The 21,108-nt window shown below is 38.6% G+C and overlaps 1 protein-coding gene across 7 annotated transcripts; it reads right to left on the bottom strand.

Moving 5' to 3' along the window:
• Positions 1-1,155: 1,155 nt before the first annotated feature.
• LOC125262081 (mitochondrial tRNA methylthiotransferase CDK5RAP1-like) lies at positions 1,156-21,009 on the bottom strand. 7 transcript variants are annotated; one of them, XM_048180644.1, is made up of 6 exons: positions 20,683-21,009; positions 8,730-8,785; positions 7,231-7,316; positions 6,610-6,759; positions 3,601-3,741; positions 1,156-1,305 (listed from the first exon to the last, which is right to left on the bottom strand). In XM_048180644.1, exons 1-6 carry the CDS (start codon positions 20,691-20,693, stop codon positions 1,261-1,263), a joined length of 489 nt encoding a protein of 162 aa, XP_048036601.1. In that variant the 5' UTR covers positions 20,694-21,009; the 3' UTR covers positions 1,156-1,260. The 7 variants fall into 7 exon arrangements, with proteins under 7 accessions (XP_048036601.1, XP_048036598.1, XP_048036602.1 ...); XM_048180641.1 differs by having other exon boundaries at positions 1,158-1,305; positions 7,186-7,316; positions 20,683-21,003; XM_048180645.1 differs by lacking the exon at positions 20,683-21,009 and adding an exon at positions 12,290-13,107 and having other exon boundaries at positions 1,158-1,305; positions 7,186-7,316.
• Positions 21,010-21,108: the final 99 nt, after the last annotated feature.

Below are 21,108 nucleotides of genomic sequence, written 5' to 3'. Positions count from 1 at the left end.
GTGGTAGATCCTTTTCCTATTTAGCACCCAAACTCTAGAATAGTCTTCCTAGCCTTGTTCGGGAAGCAAACACACTCTTGTCAGTTTAAATCTAGACTAAAAACACATCTCTTTAACCTGGCATACACATAACACATTATCAATTTCTATTATTCAGATCAGTTAAAGGTGCCCTAGAACCAGTTTTTACAAGATGTAATATAAGTCTAAGGTGTCCCCTGAATGTGTCTGTGAAGTTTCAGCTCAAAATACCCCATAGATTTTTTTTAATTAATTTTTTTAATTGCCTATTTTGGGGCATCATTAACTATACACCGATTCAGGCTGTGGCCCCTTTAAATCGCACGCTCCCTGCCCCCCCGACCTCTCGACTATAATATAGTGCATTTACAAAGTTCACACAGCTAATATAACCCTCAAATGGATCTTTACAAGATGTTCGTCATGCATACTGCATGTATGCGTTGGATCATGTGAGTATAGTATTTTTTTTGGATGTTTACATTTGATTCTGAATGAGTTTGAGGCTGTGCTTCGTGGCTAAAGCTAACATTACACACTGTTGGAGAGATTTATAAAGAATGAAGTTGTGTTTATGCATTATACAGACTGCAAGTGTTTAAAAATGAAAATAGCAACAGCTGTCTTGTCTCCGTGAATACAGTAAGAAACAATGGTAACTTTAACCACATTTAACAGTACATAAGCAACATGCTAACGAAACATTTATAAAGACAATTTACAAATATCACTAAAAATATCAAGTAATCATGGATCATGTCAGTTATTTTCGCTCCATCTGCCATTTTTCGCTATTGTTCTTGCTTGCTTACCTAGTCTGATGATTCAGCTGTGCACAGATCCAGACGTCCTGCCCTTGTGTAATGCCTTGAACATGGGCCGGCATATGCAAATATTGGGGGCGTACATATTAATGATCCCGACTGTGACGTAACAGTTGGTGTTATGTTGAGATTCGCCTGTTTTTCTGAGGTCTTTTAAACAAATGAGATTTACACAAGAAAGAGGAAACAATGGTGTTTGAGACTCACTGTATGTCATTTCCATGTACTGAACTCTTGTTCAACTATGCCAAGGTAAATTCAATTTTTGATTCTAGGGCACCTTTAAATGATTGTTAGGCTGCATAAATTAGGTCAACTGGAACTGGGAACACTTCCACTTCCACCTTACATCATACGAAGAATGGCATCTACGCTAATATTTGTCTGTCTCATCCTTATCCCGAGGTTACCATAGTCAGCTGGATCCGGTCCATATCCAGAGCAGATGGTAGACCTGCACCTAGACACGACCAAAACGGAGCCCTGAATGTCAGCAGAGACCGTGTGTTGACATGACAGCTATCAGCACAGTCCTTAGCAGATACCACAAGAACCAAACAGGTCCTCCACACAGACCCTATGACCAGCTTCGGGTCCATACCGGTGTAAATAAATAATAATGACACTGTGTTTGTTCGTTGGCCAGAGGAGAACTGTGAAACATACATAGTTTGGTATTGATATGCCAAAGCATTGCAGAGTTACAGCCTCAGAATTCACTTTGCCTCATGACAGCAATTTTGTTGATGCGTTAAATAAAGGCAGTTTACTGTACTGAAGCGATTTTGATTGAAAATCAGACCAACAGTTTTTTAAGATTTAAAAAAGTAGGTTTTCAAAGAAATTCGAAAATGCGAAAAATTTCAACCAAATATGGCATAGTTAGTATCATTGTTTGACTCAAGTCAAATAATGTACGACTCAGTATGACTCAAGGAATGCATCAATACCAGTTTCATTAAAATAAGCACAATTAACCCTTGTGCTGTGTTGAAAAACCTGTAACACTTTTTGTGTTCCCAGTCAAAAATTACCGCCCTTTTAAAAAGCTTTGATCTAAGCTTATGCGCTTCAGTTTTTGAGTGAAAAAAGCATAAATTGTGGATAAATGTCAACATTTAAAAAAAAAGTGGTTCCCAGTGAAAAAATGACCGGCCTACAAAAAATAGCTTTTAAATTTCTCGTTATGCTATATTATCACCAAATATTGGATTCAATCTTTTTGTCAACTTTTTTTCTTTCAATTAGGACAGGTTTTGTATTTATTTTTGAAACTTATTGATCATAGGCGTCATTGATCTAAGCCTATAAAGATCTCATCTCTGTAAAAAAAAAAAAAAAAAAAAAAAAAAAAAAGAGCCTGTAATACTCAATATTGTTTGCATACATGAATATGTCTGTGTATGTGCGTGCAGTAGCGTGACTGTACATATAGCCACACATGCACAAGTTCAAGGCCTTTGTCTTTGAAAGCATGAAATATGAAATATGCATGAACATGATGAACATGCTCCTGAACACTAAGGCCCGGTTTCACAGACAGGGCTTAGATTAGGCCTTAGTTCAATTAGGCTATTTAAGTAGCTTTTATAAACGTACCCTAGAAAAGAACATTACTGGTGTGCATCTTAAGACAAAACAATGGCACTGACATATAAGATATGTCAGTACAAGTTGCTTTCAGTTAAAACAGCTCAAATATGTATTTTAGCCTGCCTTATCTGGACTATGTTTCTCTTATTTTCATTTCCCCCCATTCATTTTCAAACTATGGTCATTTTTGACCAATATAAGTTCAGATCAATGAGGCCTATAATCAGTCAGTTTCAAAATCAGTCAGTTTCACTGCGTGAGGCAAATGGCGGTCACACCAGATACTGACTGGTTTTCGGACCCATTTTCAATTGTTTTACTTAAATGAAAGGTTAGAATTTTGTGAATTTTTGGAATGAAAGATCAAAAAGATAAACAATGCAGATTTATTTTCACAGCCGCCTTTGCTCATATTTACTAAGGGTGCCAATATTTGTGGAGGACACTGTATTTGAGAGAAATAGGCCTTTTGTGTACATAGAAAAAGTCTTATACCTTTGAGTTCAGCTCATGAAAAATGGGGGCAGAAACAAAAGTGTTGCGTTTATAATTTTCAGTACACAATAATACTTGTGTAATGATGCTGTGAACAATAGCTGAGTCCCAATTCAGAGGCTGCATCCTTCAAAGGACACGGACTTCATTTGGAGGCCACATTTGAAGGAGCCTTTGAATTGGGACAGCCTTCGTCGCGCCGCAGTGATGCAATTGGCCTTTGAATGCAGGCTTCGAATGCAGCCTCTAAATCGGGATGCAGCCACTGTGTATTTTGAAATTTAAAAAAAAAAACTTGCATATTTCATAATCCTCCATTTCCCCACATAATGATTATAGGGGGGGGGGGCCTAGGAACAGCCCTGCATATAAAGCCATATATATATATATATATATATATATATATATATATATATATATATATATATATATATATATAGCCATATATATATATAACATAAATTTATATTGCTGCCATATGTAAATGATCCTATCAGCCTGCTCTAAAGTGCTAAATGTGGACAATTAGGCATTAAGGTTTAAAGTATTTTAAACATTTAAGCTACAAACTTTTTCAAAGCTGCTTTGAAACAATGTGTAATGTAAATCATTAACAATAAAATGATTACTCCAATATTAGAGAAAGAACAATTAGTACATAGTATACCTTGACTAACACATAATCTCCAGGTTTAATGGGGACCATCTGAGGTTTCTCCGGCTGAACAGACAAATCTGTTTTAGGAAAAATCACTTTCACATTTCCATCATTTCGACCACAAAGTTCCTCGGAAGATCTTTTACTCTCCTGTAAAATATCAAGAAAGAAAAACAAAATTCTATAAGAGCTAATCATCCATAATGCTTAGGGGTCTGAATCTTTTAGGCATCCAAAACATCTCAAGAGTAAAACTACAACAATTTCCCCTTCCCACTGAAAGCAATCTGTAATCAGACGAAACTGATAAAAGAAAAACAAAACAAAACAAATAGTACTTGGTGAAAAGTTTCATGGTTCAATAAGTCTATGATTGGAATAACATACTACCTTGCTAATGATTAAGTATACAGCTCTGGAAAAAAATTAAGAGAATGCTCCTTTAATTTTCCTTTAATCAGCATTTCTTCATGTATAGCAGCCATTCCTTTCCAGTGTCCAACAAAAGCACACCTCATTCTCATAATCAGCTAATGATTAGGTGATCAGCTGAACTAAATAATATGTAACAAGGAAAGTATGAAAACCTCTGATATGGTCAGCACTATCCTCTTGCAATAGGACCAGCTGGATAGTAAAAACTCTGCTAGTAGAACCTCAAAGGTAATTGGGATAATGAAAAAAAATATATATATTCACCATGCCAAAACAGTTTTGAGTACAGAAAAGAAGGTTTCAATTCTGGCTTTACTGTCCACTGACCAGGATGACTGTCAACTTATTCAAATGTCAGTGAAGAACCTTAGGATGACATCATGTGACCTACAAAAAAAGTCAGACAGCAGATGGGGTTAAGTGCACAGCAAAGATGGTTCAAAACAGGCTTCTAGGGGCAGGGCTGAAGTCGTGCAATGCTGGAAAAAGCCCTTCATCAATGAAAAACAAAGAAACCAGGCTCAGGTTTGCAAAAGAAAATAAGGATTAGACTGTAGAGGACAAGAGTAAGGTTATCTTCTCTGAGGAGTCCAGTTTTTAGTTTTGGCCCAAACCTGGCATTCTAATGGTCAAAAGGAAACCTTGAGAGGCCTACAAACCACAGTGTCTCACACCCAGTGTGAAATTTGGTGGAGGATTTGTGATGAATCAGGCAGATTCCTCTTTGTGAAAGACTAAAGGCTGATTTATGCTTCTGCGTCGGACCTACGCCGGAACCTCTGTGCCGTAGGCTATGCGTCTGTTTTCATTTATACTTCTGCGTCGTTGTCTGCGTTGACGTGCATGCAGACTACTAGTAGGCAGTGTCTGCGGTCATGTTGAGTATCAATTCAAATGCTGAAGAAGCAGCAGCTTGTCATGTACGTTGTCAGAGAAGCTTACAAATAGAAACGTCAGAGAAGCGGCAAATAGGTAACGACGTCTGTTGCAATTTGACTGCATGTGTCCTCTAAAACAGAGCGTTTTTCATTCCTATGGAAGTTGAAAGCGCTCGCTCTTCTCATATTGCTCCGCTCCAGTTTTTGACCCATGGGAGGGGTTCTAGCAGACCAATCACAGCGTTTGTGGTCCGCATAGAATTGACGTGTTGTTACATTTTTGAAGAGGTGCACGTCAGGCTACATCGTAGGCTACGCGTGGTGCAAACAGCCTACACTGTAGCTACGCTGTACACTCAACGCAGAAGTATAAATCAGCCTTAATGAATCAAGTCATGTATAAGGTTATCCTGGAAGAAATCATACTTCCTTCAGCTCTATCAATGTTCCCCAATTCTGAAGATTGTTTTTTTTCCAGCAGGACAATGATCCATTCCACTCAGTCAGGTCAATTAAAGGGTCACCCAAAAATGAGAATTCTGTCATCATTTACTCACCCTCAAGTTGTTCCAAACCTGTATGAATTTCTTTCTTCTACTGAACACAAAAGAAGATATTTTGAAGTATATAGGTAACCAAACAGTTGACGGACACCACTGACTTCCATAGTATGGAAAAAAATTACTATGGAATCAATGGGGTCCCATCAACTGTTTGGTTACAGACATTCTTCAAAATATATTGTTTTGTGTTCAGCAAAAGAAAGAAATTCACTGTCCTGCATTGGAGCACTGTCTTCAGAGTTGGGGAACACTGAGCAGAAAGAAATATGGTTTCTTCTAGGATGACCTTATATACTTGGCTTGATACATTAGTTCATTATGTGTGTATTGAGAAACACCAGATCAAAACCATGTCACGGCCAGCACAATCTCCAGACCTGAACCCCAATGAAAACTTCTGGAATGTGATCAAGAGAGAGTGGTTGCAAGCTATCAAACAAAGCAGAGCTGCTTGAATTTTTGCACCAGGAGTAGCATAAAGTCACCCAACAGCAATGTGAAAGACTAATAGAGAGCATGCCAATCTGCATGAAAGCTGTGATTAAAAACCAGGGTTAATTTTTGAAATCTTGTAAAGTGAAAACATTAGCATTGTATTGTTTAAAAGTGAAGTGCAAAACACTGAAAACACTTTCTTCAGTTTTCATTTTCTGCAAAAAAAAAAAAAAAAAAAAAAAACAATTTGGGAGAAATGGTGTCAGTAGTTCATAGAATTAAACAAAAATACTTTACTCAAACACATACCTATGAATAGTATATTCTGAAAAATTGGATAATTTTGTAATGGTCTCTTAATTTTTTTTTTCCAGAGCTGTATAGTATGCAAACTGTACACAGTGTGCAAATATTCAATATGCACGGAATACTCAGATGACATACCAGATCATACTTTCACCATTTCTCACACTCATGATGTTCCAAACCTGTACGACTTTCCTCCGTGGAACACACAAGATTATATTTTTTTTAAAAACAATTTAACTGTTTTTGCCATACACTGAAATTCAGTAAATATTTTTAAGTGCTGCTTAAAAAGTATATATGTACCAGTTATCTGTTTAGTGTTTTTCTATCCCCAAACAACCCTACAAACGGTGGAAAAAATGAGGCAAAAAAATCATGAAGTATAATGTTATACTCACTCCCTCTACCAACACCAGCTGTGCACTGCCGATAAAAGCCATGTTGACTTTAGCTGCCTCTTCTCTAAAAACAGAGATGAGTTCCTCCAGACGACGCTGTTTCACTGGCACAGGAACATCATCTTGCAGCCGATGATATGCATGGGTTTTCTAAAGATAAGCAAGAAAAAAGCCATAGTCAATGGATTTAACTGCAGGTTAAACTTATTAGTGAATAAATGTATATAATGTGACCATCAGTGAACAGACTGATGTTATCATGCTGGTTTTACGCTACACAAGCTTTTAAAAAACTAAAATCTAGCTGATCAAATATTTTAGAAGCTGTGTAAATCTTCAACTATACTAATTTTTGACATTTCCATTACTTATACTAATTTCCATGAGTTTCCTTAATATTTCCATGACCATGAGAGACTGCAAAATTAAAAAAAAAAAAAAAAAAAAAAGGGAAAAAAAGAATAAGAAAAAAGATTGTAATGACTGATTGACAGCCATATTATTATAAACAGAATTACAAGAGATATACAAGAATCTGGCAGGTATCGGATAGGAAGAGCAAAAGGTAGATCAGACCTTCCTCATGCTGTAGGCGAAGAGAAAGCCCATGTTATAGCCCACCTCCCTGAGGAGAGATAGGGTCTGCTGATGGTCATCTTCAGTCTCTCCACAGAAGCCTGTGATGAAATCACTGCTCATACTGACTCCTGAAACAGGATTTATCAGAGACAAAGAGGAACATCATAAACCACTGCACTTCATTTACATCACGTCATAACTTGACACTACATTGATTATTGAGGCATGGGACAAAACATTTGAAATCATTCATTGAACATATCTTAGTATTTTTATCAAAATTATGACATTATTTATTACCTACCGACCTGCTCAAACAATAACTCAATACTTTATATAAATAAATGTATATTAAAATGTATTTTTAATAGCATTTATAAATAGCATTTTCTGTTGTGCCCTGATGGTTCATTTTAAAATATACCTCTTAGGTCCAACTTTATATGAGATGTCTTCAAATCCTATGCACTTATATTATAAAATTAAACATTTGATAATGTAGTTTTTTGTGTACATGCATGTTGTTCTGCAATACCATTGTCAGATTTGCAATAGCTATTTGCTGTTATAGAGATTAGGATACAGGTATGGTTAGAGGTAGATGTAGACGGTAGGCATAAGGATACGTTTAGATGCGGTCAACAGAGTAATTAAATGCAGGTACTTTAAATGTGTCTACAGTGTAACTACAACATGTACTGAATGTATACCATAAGTATATTTTATATTTTTTATTTAAGTACATAGTAGTAGTAATAGTAGTATACCACATAAAAAATAAATATTTAATTAAATCCAACAAATTAAGAGTAGAATTCTTACTGCTAAATAAACTCTTAATTTAAAAAAAAAACAAAAACAAAAAAAAAACTTAATTTTAAACTACCATTACAAATTATTTGTAACAAGAGTGAAAGTGCTCTCATGTAACACATCGGTTCCCAACCCTGGTCCTGGAGTACCCCCAATGCTGCACATTTTTGATGTCTTTCTTAACAGACACATCCATCTGAGGTCTTGGAGACTTTAATGAACTGATGAGCTGAATCGGGTGTACAGTAATTGATTAGGGAGATTCTAAAATGTGCAGTGTTGGAGGTACTGCAGGACCAGGGTTGTGAACCACTGATGTAACAAACACTTGACACCATTCAGAATTAGCAGTAAATTCCAGAAAAATACAGCCTTTTTAAACAAAAGCACAGACTTGTATGTTCAGATTATGAATAATAATGGAAACATTTGAACAACGTGAAGAGAGTTTTACCATACTGACTGTGGTAATTGAACGCAACATGCTATTTGGATGCTGAATGGAATCTAATATGCTGTGTGTTCCTCAAATAAAGCTATTGAATGTCTTCAGAAGACCTGAAATATAATATATAACATGTTTAAGGTGCCTTTATAATACTTTTTTGAGCTTAACATTAACAACCATAACCTGTCTGACCAAATCCTGATTCGACAATACAGGTCAGTTTTGTCCCGCTTCCTCAAGAATCAGTTATTATCAATTAGTATATTTCATGACAAGCTACCTGGTATTATTTTACGAATGTTTTCCACAAGCTCAAGGTATGCCTCTCGGGTGTAACTGAGAAAGAAAACATATGACAGGATGAAGGAAATTAAATAATAGAACACATCCACAAAGTCTTGGATTTCAGTAAAAATTACTGAAGATAAATAAAGTACATATTCTCTAAAATCAAGTAAGATCAAGTTCATACAGTAGCAACAAAATTCTGACTGGCACATCATAAGCAGATAGGGCTGTGCAGGTATATTGTGATATTTTTTCGATACTGACATTTTAGATTCTTGTATCAATATTAAAATTTTTCTTGTATTATTGCATTCACATCATGTACTATAGTTGAATAATCAAAAAACAAGGCAACACAATGGATGGCACTCATCTCTTCATTGAGGTGGAAAAAAGTTCTGACCAGCAGTATTTTTTTGTATAAAGATTAAATGCAAAAGAAACAACACTTGCTTGAGCAACTTAAAATGCCCCAATAATGCTATTTTAAAGGTTCCTAATTTTGTTTTGGAGGTCTGGTCTCCTACAATATTTTTACATGCATCCAAGGTCCAAAAACATGATTCATTTTCTCATAATATATATATATCACCTAATTTCTTAAAGATTCTGAAACGATTTGGTCATGAAGGTCAATAACGCACTACATGTATCCACTAACGCATGCATACTTAGTATGTGTAATTCTATTTAGGATATATAGCACAATGTGTCACTATATGTTAAACTATGACAGTGAATTGTGCATAAGTTTGTATCAGTGCCCTGTGTGGCTGTTCCAATGAAGTCCATTGAAGGGAAAAGATATTGCCTACGTTTTATTTATTTGTGCTTGCAGTGGTTGTGGTTATTAATTTTAGAGGCGTGTGACCATGCCAAAGGAATAGTCTCCACGAGAGTTTCACAGCATCCCAGATGAGAAGAGTCCTTCTGGAATGTATGACTCGGCTGTGACCCTTACCAAAGTTTTTTTTACGTATATAGCTAGGGCTTAAAAACGAAAAAAAATTTTAAAAAATAAAATAAATAAATAAATAAATAAAAATCAATCGTTCCACTCCGAGCAGAATCGGTATTTTAACGTTTCTGTTCCAGCATTCCTACTGTATTATAAACGTTCCGAAACCGGTTTTATAGAAGAAGAAAAATAGCGGTTAATAACGTTATTATTATTATTATTATTATTATTATTGCATGTAGCCTAATTAATAATAATAATAATAATAATAATAATAATAATAATATGTACAGCATTTTATTTATTAAAAAACAGTGCATTTGCCGTCTACAATTATCTTTTATAACAAGATTCTGTCCAAATGTAAACATATTAAACGAAAGGAAAAACAATGGTTTATAAATGTAAGTATTTTTTTCAAGAAATTTTAATGTTTGCTGCATGGTTAAAAATAGGCTACCGACGCTATTCCTAAGATGAAAAAAGATAAGTCGCATAGGCCTATACGTCGCATTTTATCATTACATTCAGAAATAATGATAATAAAGTTATCGGTAAAGTAAAATGTAAAAGTAGCCTAGCCTACATAGCTTTGTTTATAATGTTTGTAAACATAAATTATGAACAAAACTGCCCTATATTAGGCTATTTTACCTATCCACTTATGTACTCCACAACAAAACCTCTAAAATTAACAGTTGGACTATTCAGACTATATAAACGCCAAGCCAAAACGAATAAAAGAAAAATCTCTTTTCATTTTTAACGCCATTCCAGCTTCTATTGCTATATTCAAGGCGAGAAACAGGTTTATTTATTGAAAATACAACTAAATAAGACGCAAAACAAATTAATTTAAAGTGAATCTGTAGCCTACCTTTCTCATTCGGCACGAATCCAACTGTTTTCATTTTCGTGACGAATGCTAAACTATTATTCATTATATGAGCTTTGTACTTCACTCGCATTATCGACATCCTTCACATATAACAGCACAGTGAGGCGGTGGTCACGGGTGGTAAACGGCAGACTGTATTACAGAATTGAATTCAGCAGTGTAAGGTTTGGTTGATTGTATTTTATTTTAATATTTAACAGGCTGCGATATCAAGTAGCTAAGCAATGCAAGAATGTGCGCGCGCGTGTGAGGCGCCGGCGCGACCACTGGATTTGTTTTCCTTAAAACTAGCTCCGTAATTTATGGTCATAGAGGTAAAAGCAAGACATAATTCATACATTTACAAAAGACACTCAAATAACGAAAACAAGCAGAATGTCTGTTTCCTTTTCTAGATCTCTGGAGTGCGCCACATATAACCACTTTCGTTTTGTTAGACCTAATTATTTAAGTGAAATATTTCGCGTAGCCTATAGGCCTAAATATTCCCTTTTTGTTTTATATGTGTTGTGTAGGTAGGCCTAGTTTTCTCCGTTCACAGAAGCGCTGCAGATGCGTGATGTGACGTTGAAAATTGTAAATCTTGCAATTTTCGCTGGTTTCAGAGCGTACAACAAGCTGCATATAGCCTACCTTGACATTCATTTTTACTTAAATGTAGGCCTAATAGAGTGCCCCAGGGATGACGCGTTTTTGTAGGCAAAACCCGGAAGCGAGTTAGCATTTTAGGACTTCCGGTTCGAACGCCATAAAGTCTATGGGTTTTTTGAATGGGTTTTGCTAAATCGCCTGAAATAAGGTCTGTGGTAAACAAAGCCTCTAAATACTTTCACGTTTGCGATCGACGTCACTCGATCGCAAGTGACGATCGAGTGACGTCATTCTTTAGGTTACGCGCATGTATCCATGGCAACGCTCGGCTGCGTCGACAGTTAACGGTCCTGCCGGTGATTTTCTCAGATGAGGCCTTGAGTTTTCTCTTTCGTCGGTCGAAAAGGTATTTTAAATTTTAGTTTAGCAGACATTAGCTACCATAACCACTGTTTATCTTGTAAAGTTTAAATTATATGACAAGATTACATTTACAAACGTTTGCTGAAGTTGTTGTCCGTCGCGGCTGACCGTTAAGGCCTATTTTCAAATGTACGCTAATCTTGGTCTCACGAATCCAAATTGTCAGTAACAAATGTTTCTTAATAGACAAACGATACCTGAAACATTATTGAATGTGTTCATTTTGTCGTTTTAGGTTAGAAGCCATCGAAAAAACTGCCATCGGACTACCACAGCTGACAACGAGAGACGCGCGTGCACAACTGCATAACACACACACACACACGGAAAGAGCACAACAATTATGAAACTGCTCATTTATTATAAATAAATAAATGTATTTTTCTCCTTACAACGTGTTTGTGTTCTTTTGTTAACCTAGAAGTAAAATAAAAAACAATAAGAGGACTTAAGCGAAAGTCCCCTAAACGTCCCGAATGGCCGCTGAACGTCCTGTGAACGTCCCCGTGAACGTCCGGAGGACGTCTTTGCGGACGTCCCCGGGACAGCTAGAGGACCCTACACATGGACGTTCGGGGGACGTTCGCAGAGGCCATTCAGGGGACGTTCTGGGGACCTTTTTTTGTTAGCTGGGATATATCATCGGAAAAACTAATGCCAGTGCATTGCCATTGTGACTTACCTAACCTATGATGACTTGACAGTTGAGCTGAGCGCGTCAGTGCGGGCATCTCACTTTAGAGCGTCAGCGCGGCCATTTCACTCACATTTGCATAGGCTGTACTATTTGAATTGGTTCGTGATTGGTTGACTGCCTAATCAAAATATTAAACGGAACGTTAAAATAACTTTATTAACCGGTTAATGGTCATTTCAAATTAGCGTTTCTGTTCAGAACGATTAAATTTGATTTCGTTTTCATTTCTGGTTATGTTCTGGTCAAAATTTCGTTCGTTTCAGGATTTCGTTTTCGTTCCTTGAACCGGTTCAGAGCCCTGAGAACAATACTATGTTCTGATGCTGCTAGAATTATCTGTACTGTTAACCTATCCAAACCTGTAGAAATTATGTCAACTGATTATCAATATAAGTATTAGTGTTTCTGTATTCTAAAGTAATTCAAGGCTGGATCCTCTTACTCATTTTCTACAGCCTATGGAATTGTGGAGAACTTCTGTAAAGTCTTTTTTAACTGATTGAACTTCAACTTTGACTCCTAAGGCCAGATTTACTAAACGGGGCAAATTAGCATGAGAGCTCTATTCCACAAATGTGCCGATGGTGTGCCGAACTTGTTACATGTAATATACAGATAACCTCTTCCTCTGGCATTCCAAAGAAATTAATATGAGTGGAAAATATTTTCTCCCTTCTACCACACAATCTCTGTTCTCTGCGGTGTCTCCTCCTTGCAGCAAACAATTGAAGCCATGTTGCAAAAATGGGTTAAGACATGCTTTTTTTGGACTTTAAATAATGGTGCAAATACCAGTAAATTGACAAGCGCAAACATTAGTAAATCGCGTTGTGTGATTTATTTAAATACTCTTACCATAAATTTTGCATCTGAAAGGGAAACTCCTACAATTGCATATGCAATAAGGTCAGCCACAAAAACAACTCTCAGCATCTCAGCATTTTCAGCACTAATTTTGCACTGTGTGTCTTTAGTAAATCCCGACAGTAGTTTTTTAAAGGATTAGTCTACTTTTAAGGAAAATTTTATTTAAAAGTGGACTAATCTTTTAATGCCAAAAGAGGGACTGCGCTAGTTAAAGACAACTAATATAAAGTGGGAGCAGTCAGTCTTATATTGTTTGATTTCTGTTGAACATCCGGATCACTCATAGCTACCAAACACCTTTGTTTTTGTGTTCATTGAGATATTGTTTAAAATGTTACTTTTCAAAGGGGGTGTACTCATTTACGCTGAGCACTGTATATATATATATTAGGGGTGTAACAGTACACAAAACTCACAGTTCGGTACCTTGGTTTTGAAGTCACGGTTCGGTACGATTTTCGGTACAGCAGGTGGGGAGAAAACTAAACACAAAATTGCTTTTTTTTAATTAAACAGTGGTTTACTGAAAAATTGTGTTTTTGTCTTTAAATATATTAAATTAAATTATAACTAAAAGTTTCTTAAGGATAAAAAAAATTTATAAACTATGTAGATAGCCCTTTCTTGAGCATTATGCTCCTATAATATTAAAGGTTAACAACTGAGCCCTAACTATTAGCCTAAATTCAATTGCTTTTTATTTTTAGATAAAATAATCAACATTCAAAAACAAATTGTAGGCCTATGCAAACATCTAAGCTGCATCTAAGGCAGTTTTTGCATTAACTTCTAAATGTTTTTACTCCAATTCGTTGTTGAAATATAATGATTTCTACACAGTGGCTGACATTTTCACAACAGATTTATTTAAACATACATTAAATAGCCTGATCAGGACATCACTAAAAGGTTAAGTAAAATATAATGATTATATAGGCTAATACAGTGCATATATTTGTCACAGATCCCTTGTCTCCAGTTCTCCAATTCCCATGATCCTCCTGTTCTCCTCACCTGCACTCACTTCCCTCGTCATCTCCCCATCATCACTCATCATCATCACCTGGACTTCCTCGTTTGCACTCCCTATTTATATGGACTCACTCCCTTCACTCCTTGTCTGTTCTTATATGTTATTCGATGTGTTGATGTTGTATCTCTTCATTGTATCATTAAATACCCATTTGCTGTGGAAATCCGTGAATGCTTCATCCTTACAACACCAACCGTAACAGAAGAACAGACCAATACCGCTGGACTTCCACACTTCGAGGGATGGGTATTTTCCTTGTTCCCTTACCCCCGAAGCCTCTCAAAGCGGAAGAAAGACTTTGCCGTTTGCGGCAGGGTGGCAGGCCGTTGGAGAGGTATGTGGAGGAGTTTTTGGAGGTTTCCGCTCCAGCCTTTCACGGGCCGCCAGAGGATGCTGGCTGGTTGATAGACTTTGTTACAGAGTCCGTCGCTCCAGCCCTCAACGAGCCCTCAGCTCCAGTAGCGGCCAACGAGCCCTCATCTCCAGTCTCAGCCGCCGAGCCCTCCGCTCCAGTCTCAGCCGCCGAGCCCTCCGCTCCAGTCTCAGCCGCCGAGCCCTCCGCTCCAGTCTCAGTCGCCGAGCCAGCCGCTCCAGTCTCAGCCGCCGAGCCAGCCGCTCCAGTCTCAGCCGCCGAGCCAGCCGTTCCACGCGCCGCAGCCGAATCAGCCGCTCCACGCGCCGCCAAGCCAGCTCCATGCTCCTCCACCCACAAATCCACGATATTCCTTGGACTCCTCAAAATGATCCTAAACCTCCCCAAGTATTTTTTGGGGGGGGGGCCAAGTACCCGTGGGTGGGGGACACACATGTGGGTGGGGCTTTGCCATGGCCGCCCAAGGCTCCTGACCCGCCATGGCTGCCCGCTGCACCTGACCCGCCATGGCTCATGGACCCGCCCTGGAGACCTCCACTCCTACCCATGCCTCTCCCTGCACCGGCATGAGGTCTCCAGGGCGCCCACCCCCCTCCCGGTGTTCCATCTACGGCGTGAGGTCACGCCTACCAGGAGGGGGAGGTACTGTCACAGATCCCTTGTCTCCAGTCCTCCAATTCCCATGATCCTCCTGTTTACATTTACATTTATTCATTTGGCAGACACTTTTATCCAAAGTGACTTACAAGTGAGGAATACAACAAGCGAGTCGTCATGACGAAGCAAATAGACAAGAAGTGCTCATAATACAAGTTATAGGCAGTGCTCAGATTATCCTAAGATACAATAGAGAGGGATTAGAGGAAGTGAAAGGAAAGGAATAAGAAGTTTTTTTTTTTTTTTTTTTTTTTTTTTTTTTTTAAAGATGAGGTTAAGTGCTCACGAAAGAGAAGGCAGGAAGATCATTCCACCAGCAAGGGACAGTGAATGAGAATGTTCTGGAAAGTGATTTCGTGCCTCTCTGTGATGGTACCACAAGCCTTCGCTCCTTTAATGAGCGCAGGTTTCTGGTAGGAGTGTAGACTCGTAAGAGTGAGTGGAAGTAGGAGGGTACTGAGCCTGTGGTGGATCTGTAAGCAAGCGTCAACGTCTTGAATTTGATGCGAGCAGCAAGTGGTAGCCAGTGAAGAGAGATGAAGAGAGGCGTGACGTGGGCTCTTTTGGGCTCGTTGAAGACGAGACGTGCTGCTGCGTTCTGAATCATTTGTAGAGGCTTGATTGTGCATGATGGCAGTCCAGCCAGAAGAGCATTGCAGTAATCAAGCCTAGAAATGACCAGAGCCTGGACCAGAAGTTGTGTTGCATGTTCTGTTAGAAAGGGCCTGATTTTCCTGATGTTGTAAAGTGCAAATCTGCATGACCGAGCTGTCTTTGCAATGTGGTCTTTGAAGGTCAGTTGATCATCAAGGATTACTCCAAGATTTCTGGCCGAATTTGATGGGGTAATTGAGGATGTGCCTAGCTGGATGCTGAAATCGTGATTTAGAGTCAGATTGGCAGGGAAGACGAGAAGCTCAGTCTTAGCCAGGTTGAGCTGTAGATGATGTTCTTTCATCCATGCCGAGATGTCCGCCAGACAGCTTGAGATTCGTGCAGCTACTGTGGGATCATCTGGTTGGAATGAAAGGAAGAGTTGTGTGTCATCAGCATAGCAATGGTAGGAGAAACCATGTGCCTGAATGATGGGACCAAGTGATGTAGTGTAAATGGAGAAGAGGAGGGGTCCAAGAACTGAACCCTGAGGAACACCCGTGGTCAGTTGATGAGCTTTGGATACCTCCCCTCTCCAGGCAACCCTGAAAGACCTTCCTGTGAGATAGGATTCAAACCAGAGAAGTGGAGTACCTGTGATGCCCAGTGATGAGAGGGTGGACAGGAGGATCTGATGATTCACCGTGTCAAAGGCAGCAGATAGATCGAGCAGAATGAGAACTGATGATTTGGAATCAGCCTTTGCAATCCGCAGGGATTCAGTGACCGACAGCAGTGCAGTCTCAGTCGAGTGGCCACTCTTGAAACCAGATTGATTGACATCCAATCGGTTGCTCTGTGAGAGGAAAGATGACACCTGGTTGAAAACAACTCGTTCAAGTGTTTTTCCTATGAATGGTAGGAGAGAAACAGGTCTGTAGCTGTCTACAAGAGACGTGTTTAATGTGGGTTTCTTAAGCAGTGGGGTTACCCGAGCCTGCTTGAATGTGTTAGGGAAAGTGCCAGTGTCGAGAGATGTGTTGATGATGTGTGTCAGTGCTGGTAAAAGTGTGGGAGCGATGGCTTGTAGAAGGTGTGTGGGGATGGGATCTAGAGGGCAGGTAGTAGGATGATTGGAGAGGAGAAGTTTGGATACTTCTGTCTCAGTGAGGGGGGAGGAATGAAGAGAGGAGGTGTGTGGCTGTGTGTGTGGTTGGTCTGTGTTCCTGTGTGTGTGGAGCGGAGAACTGACTGCTGAAGGTAGATGTTTTGTCAGTGAAAAATGTATCAGCAGTAAGGGATGAGGTGGGTGGTGGTGGAGGGGGACAGAGGAGAGAGTTGAATGTTTTGAAAAGTGTACGTGTGTTTGAAGCGCTGTTGATTTTGTTGTGGAAATAGGAGGATTTAGCAGCTTGAATTTCAGCAGAAAAGGATGAGAGCAGAGACTGATAGCTACATAGGTCAAATTGGTCTTTTGATTTGTGCCACTTCCTCTCTGCAGCCCTGAGTTTGGTCCGATGTTCACGAAGAACATCAGATAACCAGGGATTAGAGGGAGTGGCACGTGCAGGCCTGGATGACAGAGGACAGATACTATCTAGAGAAGAAGTTAATGTGGAACATAAAGTGTCTGTTGCTGTATTCACATCCAGAGATGAGAATTGTGAGGGTGAGGGAAGGGAGGATGATACAGTAGAGGAAAGATCAGAAGAAAGAGAGCGCAGGTTTCGTCTGAAGGTAACTGGTAGCGGGGTTGGTGGTGAACAAATGGGGAGTTGAAGATTAAAAGTAATGAAAAAATGATCAGAAAAGTGCAGAAGTTTTACCAGAATGTTGTCGGTGATGCAGTTGCGTGTGTAAATGAGATCAAGCTGGTTGCCAGATTTGTGTGTACTTGTGGTGATGAGCCGATTAAGATCGAATGAGGCTAGAAGAGAGTGGAAGTCTGAAGTCTGAAGCATAAGGCTTCTCTAGATGAATGTTGAAATCGCCAAAAACTACAAGTGGGCTACCATCCTCTGGGAATGAGGACAGCAGCATGTCCAGTTCCTCTACAAAGGTACGCAGTTGGCCTGGGGGGCGATAAATTACTACGATATGAATTTTGACAGGAATTGAGATTGTAATAGCATGAAACTCAAATGAATTGTAGTTGCACAGAGAGTAATGAGTCGAGTATTTCCAATTGTCAGAAATGAGAAGACCTGTGCCCCCACCCCTCCCAGATTGGCGAGGGGTATGAGAGAAAGTGAAGTTGTTAGAGAGAGCAGCAGGGGTTGCTGAGTCCTCTGGACGAATCCAGGTCTCAGTCAAGCCCAAGATATTTAGAGAAGAATTAGTAGCAAAGGCTGGAATGAAGTCAGCTTTGTTAACTGCTGACTGACAATTCCTGTTCTCCTCACCTGTACTCACTTCCCTCGTCATCTCCCCATCATCACTCATCATCATCACCTGGACTTCCTCGTTTGCACTCCCTATTTATATGGACTCACTCCCTTCACTCCTTGTCTGTTCTTATATGTTACTCGATGTGTTGATGTTGTATCTCTTCGTTGTATCATTAAATACCCATTTGCTGTGGAAATCCTGTGAATGCTTCATCCTTACAACACCAACCGTAACAATATTAAGCGAAAGAGTTCATTTCTCTAGCGAACTAACAAACTTTGGACACTGAATGGCTTTTCTGAGGTAAATGCTACATGACATATTGTTTACAAGCTTTCATTCATTTCATTTCTTTTTAAATTTCGTGATTTCGTGAACAGAATTTGAAGGATGACACTTTTTTTTTCGAAAGTAACAAAACGCAGAGCTTATTGCAAATATTGGTGGTTAATGGTGGTTAGGCTACAATGTTGCAATGTAATGCTTCAGTACACACATGCACCAAACCGAAAGCCCTGTACCGAAATGGTTCGGTACAAATACGTGTACCGTTACACCCCTAATAAATATATATATATATATATATATATATATATATATATATAGTGAAATAAAATTTCTCATACCATGGTCATATCGCCCACTCGTCCTGTGAGAAATCTGGTCACCCTAGGTTGTGTTTACATTGGTTCACAAGTGTTACGTTATAAACATTTGTTCTGTAATATTTGTTTAAGCACTTTTTGAAAGACAGGTTAAACAAGATTTGATGTTTGTTTTTGTTTTTTTATTATGACTTTGGTAATTATGCCCTTTGAAGGTTATTGGACACTGTGAAATTCGTGCTTTAAAGCGATAGTTCACCCAAAAATGAAAATTTTGATGTTTATCTGCTTAACCCCAGGGCATCCAAGATGTAGGTGACTTTGTTTCTTCAGTAGAACACAAATTGATGATTTTTAACTCCAACCATTTCCCGTCTGTCAGCCGTATAATGTGGGTCAATGGGAACTTCTTTTATAAGAGTAAATAAAACTTGCTTAGACAAATCCAAATTAAACCCTGCGGCTCATGACGACACATTGATGTCCTAAGACACGAAACGATCGGTTTGTGTGAGAAACCAAACAGTATTTTAATTTTTTACCTCTAAAACACCAATATGTCCAACTGCGTTCAGCATTCGCTTAGTGAGGTCTGATCGTGCTCTGACAACAGAAGTGATGTCTAGCACTCATTGAAGTATAAGCGTGAGATATCAAGTTCCCATTGACCCACATTATACGGCTGACAGACGGCAATGGTTGGAGTTAAAAATCATCATCTGTATTCTAGAAAGAAACAAAGAAACAAAGTCACCTACATCTTGGATGCCCTGGGGGTAAGCAGATAAACATCAAATTTTCATTTTTGGGTGAACTATCCAATTTAAGTAAAAATTATTATTCTGCATCCCTACAGAAAATAGTGCACGAGTACAGAATTGAGTTCTCTTTCACGCTTAAATTGGCAAGACTTAAATTCGTGCAAATGATAAACTTTTGTTATGATGCAGCACTGGCCCTGATCGGGCCATTGACAATTCCAACAACTGTCCGGAGCATCTTTCATGCTGGCCCCAGGCCATCAGGCAGTCCTTATTGTCAAGCCCTAATTGGACTAAGCCAAAATTTTCTAAGGACTTTTAACATATATCCTGCTTGTGATCAGTGTAGATTCACCCCAGTCTACCATGTACATATGTTTTGATCCTGTATAAAGCTTAGGAGTTTCTGGGCCACCATTTTCTGGTTTCTTAGGCAGCTCGATCTCCCCTTGTCCACTGATAGCAACTTTTAGAATTAATCCTGAATCATAGAACCATACAAAACTACAATCTGTTTGTAATAGCTTTAATTATGCTCTCAGCAAAACGACTGACATTGCTGAGGTGGAAGGATCCGAACCCTCTAACATCTACATAATGTATATGAGATGTCCCCTTTTCTAAAAGTTAGAAAAAATTAAACATTCTTTTTCCAATCAGTTCAGTAAAGCTTGAGACCCTTTTAAGAAACATGTTAGTCAACATGTTTTAATGTCTGAATCTCATCTCCAGCATTCACTTAAGTTAAAGTTTTTTTTAGTATGCAGACACAGCACTTTTTTATTACTCTATTTGACCACTCTTTTTTTCTTTCTTTTTTTTTCTCAGTTAATGTTGTCTCTTGTTTCGGCTTTGGTTATATTTCCTCTTTGTAATCTTCTGACACTAATAAATAATTTGATCTATTGTTTGTAATTTGCTTTTGTTTTTGTATTTTGTGCTCACTCATAATAGTGTTAAATAACCAAGTTACAATATTGACCAAAATAAATGTGATTTGTGATTATGACTTTTGTCATAGTCGAGCAGCCCTGCTATTGTCTGAAATGTGATATGTATAAGTTTAGCTGACAATACACAGCCCTATAAACAATTCTTACCCACGTCTCATAGCATGAAGAACCTGACTGCTGCCACTCTGTGCTGGCAGATGGATCTGTTTGCAGATGTTCCTTCTCTCCTGAATCAAGTGTAACACCTGATTTAACAAGAAAAAGTATACTGTTAGATTAAATACAGTAATTACAGGCAAAGGGCAATATTTAAGAACAGTCTGTGCCAGCACAAACCCTCTTTTGGTGTTAAAAAACTACTGTAAGGATTTACTAAAGACATGAAGTGAGATGAAAAGACATGGACAGTTATTTTTGTGGCTGACTTTATTGCATATGTATTTGTAGGAGTTTCCCTTTCAGATGCAAAATTTATGGGAGCAGATTATTTCAAAGGGTTATTTCACCCCAAAATGAAAATTCTGTCATTACTCACCCTCACGTCATTCCACACCCATAAGACGCAAGTGTTTT

This window comes from Megalobrama amblycephala, unplaced genomic scaffold (assembly GCF_018812025.1).
Source record: "Megalobrama amblycephala isolate DHTTF-2021 unplaced genomic scaffold, ASM1881202v1 scaffold591, whole genome shotgun sequence".
Lineage (NCBI taxonomy): Eukaryota > Metazoa > Chordata > Actinopteri > Cypriniformes > Xenocyprididae > Megalobrama > Megalobrama amblycephala.
Note: the sequence above shows the minus strand (reverse complement) of the source record. Positions and strands in the feature narration are given on the sequence as shown.

Bases quoted from the DNA above. Each gene is read 5' to 3' on its own strand.
- LOC125262081 (XM_048180641.1), bottom strand. The intron at 6,760-7,185 runs GTCTGATCTACC...GCTTATCTTTAG, and splicing joins TCGCCTACAGCATGAGGAAG to AAAACCCATGCATATCATCG. The intron at 3,742-6,609 runs GTGAGTATAACA...GATATTTTACAG, and splicing joins AGCTGGTGTTGGTAGAGGGA to GAGAGTAAAAGATCTTCCGA.